The sequence below is a fragment of the Patagioenas fasciata genome, chromosome 6 (genome assembly GCF_037038585.1).
Source record: "Patagioenas fasciata isolate bPatFas1 chromosome 6, bPatFas1.hap1, whole genome shotgun sequence".
Classification (NCBI taxonomy): domain Eukaryota; kingdom Metazoa; phylum Chordata; class Aves; order Columbiformes; family Columbidae; genus Patagioenas; species Patagioenas fasciata.
The window spans coordinates 38012132-38024232 of NC_092525.1; the positions used below are offsets into that span (position 1 = coordinate 38012132).

At 50.0% G+C, this 12101-nt stretch overlaps 1 protein-coding gene across 1 annotated transcript in view; it reads left to right on the top strand.

Moving 5' to 3' along the window:
* Positions 1-12101, top strand: part of LOC136104042 (ral guanine nucleotide dissociation stimulator-like 1) — a 33224-nt gene extending 21123 nt beyond the window's left edge. The window contains exons 4-15 of the mRNA XM_071810591.1: positions 4800-4935; positions 5197-5217; positions 6844-7059; positions 7289-7392; positions 7543-7684; positions 8014-8100; positions 8399-8431; positions 9431-9552; positions 9787-9871; positions 10757-10897; positions 11682-11796; positions 11983-12101. Of these exons, the coding sequence (XP_071666692.1) occupies positions 4800-4935; positions 5197-5217; positions 6844-7059; positions 7289-7392; positions 7543-7684; positions 8014-8100; positions 8399-8431; positions 9431-9552; positions 9787-9871; positions 10757-10897; positions 11682-11796; positions 11983-12101 (1321 nt within the window). The remainder of the gene's footprint in view (positions 1-4799; positions 4936-5196; positions 5218-6843; positions 7060-7288; positions 7393-7542; positions 7685-8013; positions 8101-8398; positions 8432-9430; positions 9553-9786; positions 9872-10756; positions 10898-11681; positions 11797-11982) is intronic.

Genomic DNA, 12101 nt, shown 5'->3' on the forward strand with positions numbered 1-12101 from the left:
ACGGCCTCCAGTTGGGCGGGGGAGGCTCAGGTTGGCTATTGGGAACATTTCCTCCCAGAAACGGGAGGGAGTGCGGTCTGGGTGACCGGGCAGTGAGGTGACTGCGAACTGGCTGAGGGGAAGAAGCCAGAGAGTCGTGGTCAATGGGGCAGAGTCCAGTTGGAGGCCTGGATCTCATGCAGTGCCTCAGGGGTCAGTGCCGGGGCCTGTATTATTCAATATATTCATCAATTATTTGGATGAGGGACTAGAGTGTCCTATCAGCAAGTTTACTGATGACACCAAGCTGGGAGGAGTGGCTGATACACCAGAGGCTGTGCTGCCATCCAGAGACCTGGACAGGCTGGAGAGCTGGGCAGGGAAAAATTTAATGAAATATAACAAGGGAAGGTGTAGAGTCTTGCATCTGGGTAGGAACAACCCCAGGTTCCAGTGTAAGCTGGGGAATGAGCAGTGTAGGGGAAAGGGACCTGGGGGTCCTGGGGACAGCAGGGTGACCATGAGCCAGCACTGGGCCCTTGTGTCCAGGAAGGCCAATGGTACCTGGGGTGGGTTAGAAGGGGGTGGTCAGTAGGTCAGAGAGGTTCTCCTGCCCCTCTGCTCTGCCCTGGGGAGACCACACCTGGAATATTGTGTCCAGTTGTGGCCCCTCAGTTCCAGAAGGACAGGGAACTGCTGGAGAGAGTCCAGCGCAGCCACCAAGATGCTGAAGGGAGTGGAGCATCTCCCGTGTGAGGAAAGGCTGAGGGAGCTGGGGCTGTGGAGCTTGGAAGAGACTGAGGGGTGACCACATTAATATTTAGAGATATCTAAAGGGTGAGTGTCAGGAGGATGAAGCCAGGCTCTTCTCAGTGACAACCAGTGACAGGACAAGGGGTAATGGGTGCAAACTGGAACACAAAAGATTCCACTTAAATTTCAAGGAACTTCTTCATGGTGAGGGTGGCAGAGCCTGGCCCAGGGTGCCCAGGGAGGTTGTGGAGTCTCCTTCTCTGCAGACATTCAAACCCGCCTGGACACCTTCCTGTGGAACCTCAGCTGGGCGTTCCTGCTCCGGCGGGGGGATTGACCTGGATGAGCTTTCCAGGTCCCTTCCAGTCCCTAACTTTCTGTGATTCTGTAATTCTGAGAAAGGGTTATTAAACATTGGAACAGGCTGCCCAGGGCAGTGGTGGAGTCACCATCCCTGGAGGGGTTTAAAAGGCACATAGATGAGGTTCTGAGGGACATGGGGCGGTGCCAGGGGTGGCTTAACAGTTCACTCAATGGTCTCTTCCAACCAAAATGATTCTATGATCCTGTTGTACAGTCTATTTTTTGCATTGTAATAGTGCCTAAAGTTCAGGGTTCATGTGATCTTGTCCTGGAACTTTTGCAAGGACGTTAAAAGTAAATGTGTTGCTATCTGTGATTCAAAACTGTTTTTCCGTTGTTTTCTAACAGGCTCGGAACTTCCCCTTTCGGAACCTGTCTCTTTGGAGATGTTGGAGCAGACCGAAGAGGAGGACACCCAGGCGGAAGAGACATGAGGAAGATGTGGAGTCTCTGCACAGCCTTGAGGAGATCCTGACCAAGCCAACCAAGGAAGAAGTGGAGACTCCAGTGCACATTGAGAAGACTCCAGAGCGCGTTGATGAGAGTCCAGAGATCTTTGAGCAGACAGTAAGGAAGACAAGAGAGGAAGATGCAGAGACTCCAGAGCACATTGACGAGACTACAAGCAAGATAAGAGAAGAAGATGCGAAGACTCCTGAGCGCATCGAGAACACTCTCAGCAAGATAACAGAGGAAGATGCAGAAGCTCCAGAGCGCAATGAGAACAGTCTAAGCAAGGCAACAGAGGAAGACACCGAGACTGCAGAGTGCACAGAGGAGACTCCAAGCGAGCCAACTGAAGAAGACGTGGAGACTCCAGAAAGCCTGGAAGAAAATGTGAGGAACCAACCTGGGGAAGATGTGGAGGTTCCACAGAGCGTTCAAGAGGCAAGTCACTGGTGCACAGACAGTTCTATATGACATAGGGCTATTTTAGAGATAAAAGAGGTAAAAACAAACAGAAAAGCAACCCCCCAAAAAAACCCAAACCCCGACTTCCCCAAACCAGGATTTGGTTGCACTGCACTCAGATCCTTTCTAATTGAGTTGTTGCTGTGCTTAAGGCTGTGGTACTCAGTATAGCCCTGAAACTTTAATTATTCAAGTGTTATATATGAAGAACAAACATTATGTGGTTGCAGGGGGACCAGTATATCTATTTCTAAAGTCAATTGTTGCGTCTATTTTCAGTTCTCTAGTGCTTTGCTCCTCAGCGTGTATCAGCATGTTAATACAGCAGCTGTTAGTGCTGGGGTTCAGGAGATCTGGGCTCTCTGGTTTAATTCTTAGCTCTTTCATTGGCTTGTGCAGTAAGTTGTGCACTCAGCTCCTCTGTGCTTTCAGTTAAAAGCCCAAAAAGCCCCAGGTAACTAAAGGCAGCTAAAAAGTGGCAACTGAAGTGAGCGTTATTGAGGTGTTGTGAGATCCTGGTGCTGGCGTGCTGGTGTCTGCAGCCTGCGCTTGTGCAGGGACCATGTTCCTTTCTCTCTGACTTGTTTCTCTTGGCCCTTTTCCTGGCAGAGCACAAATGAGGATGGAGCTGAAGACACACAAGAAGGAGCTGTTGACTGCGACAGCCTGAGAAGAGCGCAGATCCAGCAGACTGACAGCGAAGGAGCAAGATGGCTCGGGGTAAGTAAAGCTGGCATGGTGGCCAAGCCCCCAGCTGATTAAAGTGTCCTCACTTCATTGCAATCAGTGCAGCTGTGGCAGTTTGAGCCAGAGGGTCAGGAGGTGGGTAGAACTTTCTTGTTATTTTGCAATGTTTCTACATTTTCTTCAGGATGCAAGGCAATAATATAAGAACTTGCTTTGGTGTAGTGTCCAGGTTGGTAGTATAGAGACTTTGAGCGGCAGATTTCCCACCTCTGCCTCCTGTTTTTACCAGGAGAAATATTAGAAAGTATTTTTGACCTGTGGTACATTTCCCAGCTGATGGTTTTGTGCGAGAGGTGGGGAGCATTTAGAGCATGTCTGTGTCCCACAGAGATACTTCAGAAAGAAATGCAGCTCTAACTGCAAATTTCATAGAACCTGTGTTGAAAGGAATACAACAGTTTTTGTTCATTTTGAGTGAGCTGGGCTTTATTACCAATTCCTTTAAGTACTGAGAAGCTTGCAATCTTGCTTAGTAGCTTCTTCTCGAGGTACCAGTAAGTGAAGGAACTTAGATCTTTCATGCTGCAAGAAGTCTAATAAACCTTTCTTCAACTTCTTGATGCTAAGAAAGCATCCGCGCTTTTTGAATGGTTGGCCCTGTTCTGAGAGAATGGTCAGTTTCAAAGCCAACCATGAGATTACAGCTTAAGCACTGGCAACACTTGCCTGTTTAAATAAGAAATGTCTTTATTGTCCTCCAGTATTTGATACAGCATTTGGTGTTTGGAGAGCCCAAACGGACAACATTGTTTCGTAACTAGAGATGGACTATTCCTGTGAAAAGGTGGAATGGAATCTGCGTTTCATTGTGCAGGCTGTGTCGGGGCTCTGGCTTCTGTCTGAGTTTTGTGCTTTGTCTTTGTTTCCACTTTGTAGGCTGAAGGGGACCAGTTACCTGCAGAACACACTGTCAGCCCGGACGAGACGTGCAAAAGCAGGGCCCTGAAAGCTGGAACTTTGGAAAAGCTGGTGGAGACGCTTCCGACGGCCTTTGCCGATAATGACTTCACATACGTCAACATCTTCCTCTCCACGTACAGGGCCTTTGCTTCCACCAGCACAGTCCTGGAGCTGCTCCTGGACAGGTGAGAGCCGGGACAGAATGGAAACTGAGCCGTCATTTATTATACACGACAGGGGGATGTTGACAGGAAATTCTTCCACTACTTTTAGTGGACATGTTCCAGCTGCCGCGAGGGTTCTCCCCGCAGGTCTCTGGAGGCTCAGTGTCCCCAGCTGAGCTCCCTATGGCTGTGGCTGTGCCGCTCCTGTCAGGGGGACCACGGGTTTGCCTGGTTTAGTCTGGGTTTGCTTTGCAGTGCACGGGGCGTATGTGCAAACCCTTCATCTCTGCCTCAGCTTCCCCTGCCATGGTGGAATTGTCCAGCATGAAGCCCTTGTCTTCATGCCAATTGTATATGAATATGCCAATATCTTTATGTTTATGCCAATTGTATATGAATTACGCTATTTTGGATTTTGCTTTTGCTCAGTAGAGGTTCCTCTAAACAGCCATCTCATTTTTTCAGATACGGAAACCTGGAGATCTTGGGCTCTGAAGAACATGGAAACCAGAATTCCTCTGGATCCAGCACAGTGCTCAGGACGTAAGTTTGGTTTTGCAGTGCCCAGCAGCCCCAGTCAGGGTTCGGTGCTGGAGCAGGATGTGGGCAGCAGAACTGTTGTTTCCTGTGACAGTTCACAGCCCTGTTTGCTTCAAGGAGCTTGTGTAAAGGCCGGGTATCAGCTGTCTTATAACACATCCAATAATACAACACAGAGAAAATCTTTAATGATTTTGAATGACTGCGCTGGTTTCTCAAGGTGTAATTGAAGAAGCAGCCTTTAGTTTCCTATGAAGTATTAATAATATTTCTTGCATAAAAAGAACAAATTAAATTCTTTGCTCACAGAAGTGTCCATACTGCCTTCACGTGGGGGATGAATGTCTCAGTGTTCCTGTTGTTATATTAGGTACAGATCCATGCGATTGCATCAATACCTGCTGCATACAACCCATGTGTTCTCTCTGAATTTGCTCACAGTGCGATGGCATCGATTTTACAAGCCTGGCTCGACCAATGTGCTGACGATTTCCGAGAGCCACCCGACTACGTGTGTCTGCAGAAGGTGCTGAGTTATCTGAAGAAGAACATGCCTGGCTCTGACCTGGAGAAGAAGGCGCAGAACCTCCTGGAGGAGTTCCGGAAAGAAGAACGGGAGAATGATGGTAAAGTACCTTTCTCTGTTGTCTGTGTGTTCTCCCAGCGTCAAGCCTGACATGTCCCCTTATCCAGGGCACAAAGCTTCCTGTGCCGTGAGCCGAAAATTCGTAAGGGCTCACGTGGTATGTGAATGAGAACTGAAATCAACTTCCAGCCTTAGTAGGGGGACTAAGTTCTTCTACATGCATTATTCTCACATTGGCTGCGTGTTTTTCAGTCCCTGTTGGCTCTGGAGCACGTAAGGGTAGGACTGGTGTGCAGAAAAGGCCCAGGTTTAGACTTAGTGCTGCGGCAGCCAAGGCTGCTGATCAATTCTGCACATCCCGTGAGAGGGGCGGACTTGCCGGGAGGGGCGGCCAGAACAGGGGACCCAAAGTGACCAGCTCGGTAGGTTTTCCACGTTGTGCAGCATCTGGAACTGGGAGATCACCAGGGTCTCGCTCTCCTCATCCATGGCTGGCATCTGAAGAGGAGCCTGCCTGCCATCCTAGGCCTGGTTCCAGGCCCTGCAGCCCTGAATCCAGCTCTGGTTTACTGCCGAGTCCAGCCCAGGGCATCCGGGGGTTTGTCCTGCAGCTGCTGGAGCCACGATTGGTTTTGTATATTTTGCATTACTTTCTCTCCTCATCAGTAGTACTAGCAAAGCATGTTTTAACTTTCCAACTGGTCTCGCTCCCTTCTCCTCCTCTTCCCTTGAAACGTGGACATAAGAGCATATTCAGTGTAATATTTTGGGGGTATAATTGCAGTCTTGTCACTTTGCAGTTCAGCTGTTTTTCAGACTATAGAATGCATAAATGCTGACAAGTAGATTATCAAAGTTCTGCAGTGTTAATAAGGAGTTGTTGGGGGGGGGTTGGTAGGTTTTTTCTTCCCAAAGAATGGTTAGTGAATATGTCAAGGCACTTCTCAGGTAAGAGACCCTGAACAGCTCAGTTCTCCCTGTTTCTTTTTCTTCTACCTTCTCTTTGCCCATTTAATCTTCGGGTCCTTCTCTTTCTCCCTAAAATATGCAGCACAGTGAGGCCGTTACCCCAGGCAGGTCCCTTTGCATGTTCTGCTCTTCTATGTAGTGATTTTCCAAATATCTGCTTTGATTACTTGTTTTCTGTATAAATTCACTGACTCGTGTTTTCCCCGCTGGCCAGACGCGTTCCACAGCCTTTCTCCCTGCAACCCGGATGAGGAAGAGGAACTGGAGATCAGCGGCCCAGAAGAATTCTCATTGTTCCAAGAAGACCCGGTGGCAGAACAGCTGACATACATGGACGCGGTATGTAGATCATACGTGTTACTTGAAATGCTCGGGGAAATAGTTCTGGGCTTCTCATTGTTTGTTTGTCTGTTTGTTTTTTAACTTAACTTGGTTATCCAAACTTGCTTCATTGATTGGGCTTTTCGTTCAGTTCTTCTGAAGGTGTTTGTCTTTTTTTTTACAGTGTGAATGTAGACTGTGTGGCCTCTTTTCCAAAGTTTAATATTTGACCCTTCAGAAATAGCGTATTTTGACTGTATCTTAGGCCAACTCACCTGAAGATGTATAAATACTTTGTAACTGTAGTGTTCGATTTGGCTTATTTGTATCAATCTCCTTCAAAAATATCACTATATAGAAATCTTTCCCCTTGGTAAAGTAAGTGATAGAAAGGTGTCTGTTATTTTGCCAGGACAGTTTATCTGACAGTTCTTTTAGGGCGTCAGGCCTAAAGAGTTATAGCAAAGTGCATATTTTAAAATAAGAGAAAACCAATATTTCCCTTTTAATACCATATTAGATTCAGATGCAGTTTGTACTGTAACCATGCATTTCTTGCTGTGGGCAGTAGCGATCCAGGCTGAGTTGGACACCTCTGTTTCCCTCTAGACACTCTTCCAGAACGTTGTGCCCCACCACTGCCTGGGCTGCATCTGGTCCCGAAGGGACAAGAAGGAGAACAAACAGCTGGCACAGAGCATCAGAGCCACCATCTCGCAGTTCAACGCCGTCACCAACTGCGTGCTCAGCACCATCCTGGAGAGCAAAGAACTAAAGACACAGCAGCGAGCGAAGATCTTGGAGAAGTGGATCCGTATCGCACGTGTAAAGCGTTTATTCACGACTGTTTAACGTTCCTTGTGTGGGTGCCGTGGAGCTGGGAGGGGACAGGGGGGTTGTTGGTCAGTGATATTTTTGATGCTCAGTATTTGTAGAGCTGCCCGCTTAGCAGGGAGAATGTGCAGCAAGCAGGACACGGGGCAGACAGAAGAGCTCTGACTATTGGTGATGCTGACGTTTAACGCTCCTGTGTTTCTAACCGCTCCTTTCACAGCAATGTAGGGTCCTGAACAACTTTTCGTCTCTAAAGGCCATCGTTTCCGCCTTGCAGTCCACCTCGGTTTATCGCCTGAAGAAGACCTGGGCCTGCGTTCCAAAGTAAGGCTGTGCAGTGTGTCACTGGATGTGTTTTGGTGCTTTTATCTTTTCTGTGCCCAACTGTTAATGATTGTTGAGAAAAAAATAGTACCCTGATCTGATTCAGAGTGCTTACAAACAACTTAAATGATTTAATCTTTTCCTGTACAGGGACACAATGCTGATGTTCGAGGAGCTTTCAGAAATCTTCTCCGACTCTGACAACTTTGCGATGAGCAGGGAGCTGCTGATGAAGGTGGGAATTAGCTTGAGTTGCCAGCTTATGATCTCAACCAAAGCCGAGCTCAGCCCTGTTCCTAACCAATGAGCTCCCGTATGTGGTGCTTTGGGGAAGACGGGTCTGTAAATCCCGGCTTTACTGCTGGGGCAAGAGGTGGCGCACAGCGAGATTTGACGCAGAGGAGTTACGAATGAGCGCTTTGGCTTATATACCGCTCTGTGCAGACATGAACTGCTGGCTGAGATGCCAGGGTGATGTCGTGAAAGCGTCATTTACAAGAGTGCTGTTTGGTGAAGCAGACGAGTTGTGTTTTGTTTGCTTCCACAGGAGAATTCTAATTAGTATTATTATTATTGTTACTTCTCAGTCAGTTAACCCACCATTGCTCTGACCGTTTGCAGGGAGTCACACAAGGCACGGTACCTTACCTGGGTACCTTCCTAACAGACCTTGTCATGCTGGACACAGCCCTTCAGGACTATCTCGAGGTAATTTGGGGCAATTTTTGGAATCCTAAATATCCTCCCTCCCTTGCAGACACTGTGTCTGCTCCTGCATCTTCCACTGGGTGCTAGTGCAGTTCCTAAAAATGGAGGACTCTATTTAAATAGACCCAGGTACACGAGAGCTGTGGTTTATCCTAGAGCTGGAAAGAGGTCTTTGTAGAGGCCTTTGGTCAGGACAGCTCTGGCCTGTCCCTTGGTGTCGCTACTTCATCCTGTTTGTGATTAAGTCCAGCTGAGCCTGTGCTCTTCTCCTCTGATCCCTTCTCTGTCCTTCCAACAGGGCGGCCTGATCAATTTTGAGAAGCGGCGAAGGGTAAGTGGAACGGTGACTGTTCTGTGATCGTTAGTGCCTGACGCTCTCTGCTAGAGCGTTCTCTTGGCGAGGCCTGTTGTCTTTGCTCGGGCGTATCCAACAGGCGCTCACGTTACTCAGAGGGTGAGGAAGGAACAGTCCCCGGCACGCTGTGAACCTCTGCCGGGCTGTGAGGGGCAGCGCGGGAAGAGAAATTCCTTTTAGATGGGGGCAGCAGGGGAAGAGGAGCTGCAGGGCACTCGCTGCCACGGGATTTACGTCTGGGGCACGTTCCCCCCGTTTGGTGTTCACGGGAACACGTTACACGAGCGCGTTCTGTGTGCTGGGAGCGAATCAGACCTGCTGGCGTGAGACCTTTGCTGGCCACAAGATACAGTCTGTGACCATCTTCCTTGTGCTGCAGTAAATAGTTGTGGGTAAAAGGTGCAGAGAGCAAAGCGGGTACCTGGGACCGAGAAATCAAGGCTGAGCGTTGCCTTCCAGCCTGAGCCTTGTTGGTCAGAGATCAGTAGGAGCGAAGGTGCCGGGGTTTCCTCTCTCCGAGGGCAGTCGCGCCAGATCTCGGACAGAATTATTTTGGGCAAGTGTGTGTGCAAGCGGAGTGAGGGAAGAGCAGCGCGTTCCAGTCACACATTGGGGGCAGCGTTTTGTGTTCCCCTGGGCCAAGTGTGAGTGCACAGAGCCGGGGAGGATCAGGCTCTGCTGTCATCACAGGCACCTCTCGTTCTTTCCCTTGCTTAGTGCCTGAGAACCACCTACGTACAGAGCGGGATTCCTCTCTCGGCGCCGCTCTGGCCACGCAGGGGTGACGGGAAGGGTGAGCTGCAGAGTTGCAGCGTTTGAAACAGTGGTTCTCGAAATAGTCACTTCTTCAACTGAAACCGACCTGCGGGTCCAACTCAGTTTGTCCTGGATCTGTTGCTGCGTGTGTTTAGTGTATTAACGAGACTGGCTTTATTTTTCTAATTAGAATTCCTATTTTATTATTTGTTTTCTTAGGAGTTTGAAGTAATCACACAGATTAAGCTGTTGCAGTCCTCATGTAACAGCTATTGCATGGCACAAGATGAGAAATTCGTGCAGTGGTTTAGGAGGCAGCGGCATTTAAGTGATGAGGAGAGGTAGGGTCTCAGCCCAGCTGGCGAAGCAGCTTTTCTTCCCTCGCAGGCAGGTTCAGGTTCTCTCAGCCTTGAGCTCTGCGCTGCCAGGAGCTCCTCCCGGAGAGTGGAAATACACACGCACAGAGCTGCGCTCCTCCTTGTGGGGATGAACCCTCTGGGACGTGGGAGTGACCCAGGGCTTCTCAAATATGGCCACTCTGAGATATTTCACTAATGGTATTGCCTGTTCTGCAGTTTCCGTCTGTCACGTGAAATCGAAGGAGCAGCTGACAAGAGCACCGCATCGGGCAGAGCTCAGAAGAGCGTGGTGAAGAGATTCAGCCTGTGAGTGCAACGGGGAGGGGGTTTGGTGCCTGAATATGAACTGGAATAAATCAAACACCAGCTGACAAACCTGGCTGGAGATCCAGAGCACTGCGGTGCAAATAAGGACAGAGTCTAATTTGCCATACACACTCAAGCAATAGGCCACTCGCGATAGGAAAACACAACAGCAGGTCAGATTGTTGAAGCAAGTGACAGCTTTGCTCAGCCCAGCTCTGTTGTGCTTTCTTTTCCCCCCTAGGCCGTTCCTGGGCTTGGGGGTGAGCGCCCACAGCACCCCCGTCAACGCGCAGCCCAAACCTGCTCCAGGTGGGAGCTCTGGGGACAGCACCGTCACCATCGTCCCTCCCACCGCCACTGCTGAGGAGCCTCAGCACAAGGTAGGGCCCGGGCCCTGTGTTCAGCACAAACAGCCTGTGCGAGGCTGCTGACGCTGCCGGCGGCCCCAGGCGCTTGCCCAAGCCTGTGGGTCTTGACTGGAGCGTTGCTGGCAGTGGAATGGAGGGACCTGAGCTCTGGGAAAGGCGATTTTGGGGGGAGGGCTCATGTGCATCAGCCCAGCCTAATTCTGGGGCAGGCAGAGCAGCTGAGCGAGTGAGAAGCAGGTGAGGTCAGAGCTCGCCAGCCCTGTGCTTTGACCTGCCAGGAACTGCCCAGACCAAGCCTTGTCTGGGCTGGGTTCCGTTCCCAGGGAGCTTTGTCCTGCAGACTCTGCTCTCTTGACCTAAACTGCCTTAACTGGGTTGCCTAAGCCCTCGTTAAGGCTGTTGTGCTGAAGAGTGTCATCTTTAGCTTTTGGATCTTTGAAATTAAATGGTAATGAATGTGTTTGATCTCGCTTCCCCCCTTGCTGCCATCTGGTGACAAGTGCTCCAAGAAGTGCCCCGGCTCCGTGACTCCCATTCCATCAAAAGAAGTGCCGCCAGTCCTGCCCCTCTACAACCAGCAGAGCGGAGACAGCTGCATCATCCGCACCAGCGTAGAAGAGGACAGAAGCGGCAACATCTACAGGAGCATCCTGGTGAGTGGTGGGAACAGCAAAGCGCTGTGACTGTGGGTGGTGTTTTCACCCCAGGTGACTTGAATGGTGCTTTTAGTTTTGGAAACACCTATTCCCTGATCAAACCTCCTTGACAGGGAACATGACAGATGTGACAAATCAAAACATGTGGAGCAGGGGATGAATGAGAGGTTTGCAAAGAGCATCTCTCAAGGTTTCTGGCCTTGAAATTGAAGCTTGCATTTGATCAACAAAGCCAAGGGAAGCACTCTGAGCCAGTGCCGGCTTTGCTGCCCCTGCTCTTCTGCCAGTGCCGGCTGTTGTGTGTCCAGCTCAGCACTGGGGTGTGTGAGCTGTGACGCAAGGTGCCCCTTCCCCAGCAAACCCAGCTCCAAGGCCCAGAATCTTTGCAGGACATCACAGAAAGTGTTTAGCAGGGGAGACTGTGGATGAATGGATGTCTGCAAAGAGCAGCTGGGGCAGCTCTTGCTGCGGATTCGATGGCTGCTGAGAACAAGGTCTCACCTCTGCGAGTGGTTGCTCAGGAGAGCAGAGGCTGTGATTTCCTGCTGCATTTCTAGAGCAGTGTCTGTTGTCTTGAACTAACTCCACCACCAGGTGTCACAAAGAGCGTGTTTTAGTGTCTGGCAGAATCTACGACTTAGTTACTAAGCCACTGTAATTTTTCAGTTCTTCGAAATCGTTCCAGGACCAAGCAGTCTGCAGAAAGACAGGCCTTTGCTAATTATTAAATCATTATAGAGTGAATAAAGCAGAAGCCCTCATTGCAACCCTCTCTTTGCAGCTGAGTAACCAAGAGAAGGCTCCTGCTGTCATCCAGCGAGCCATGGAGAAGCACAACCTGCAGTCTGGCTCGGCTGAGGATTACGAGCTGGTCCAGATCATCTCCGCGGACAAAGGTGGGGAAGCAGAACTCTGCTGCTGCTGCTGCTGCTTGAAGAGCTCTGCTGCATTTTGCCGGCAAGAGTAACACGCGAAGCGACGTCAGAAACGCCATCGCCACGTTGTCCCAGCTGCCGGTGAGAACAAACCCCTAACGCTGAGTGGGGCGCCCATTAACGCTCGCTCTGCTCCCTCTCTTGCAGAGCTGGCCATCCCACCCAAGGCGAACGTGTTCTACGCCATGAACACCCAGGCCAACTTCGACTTCGTCCTGAGAAGAAAAGCTGCAGCACAGGAGGAGCCCGCACTTCATGGATTGTAA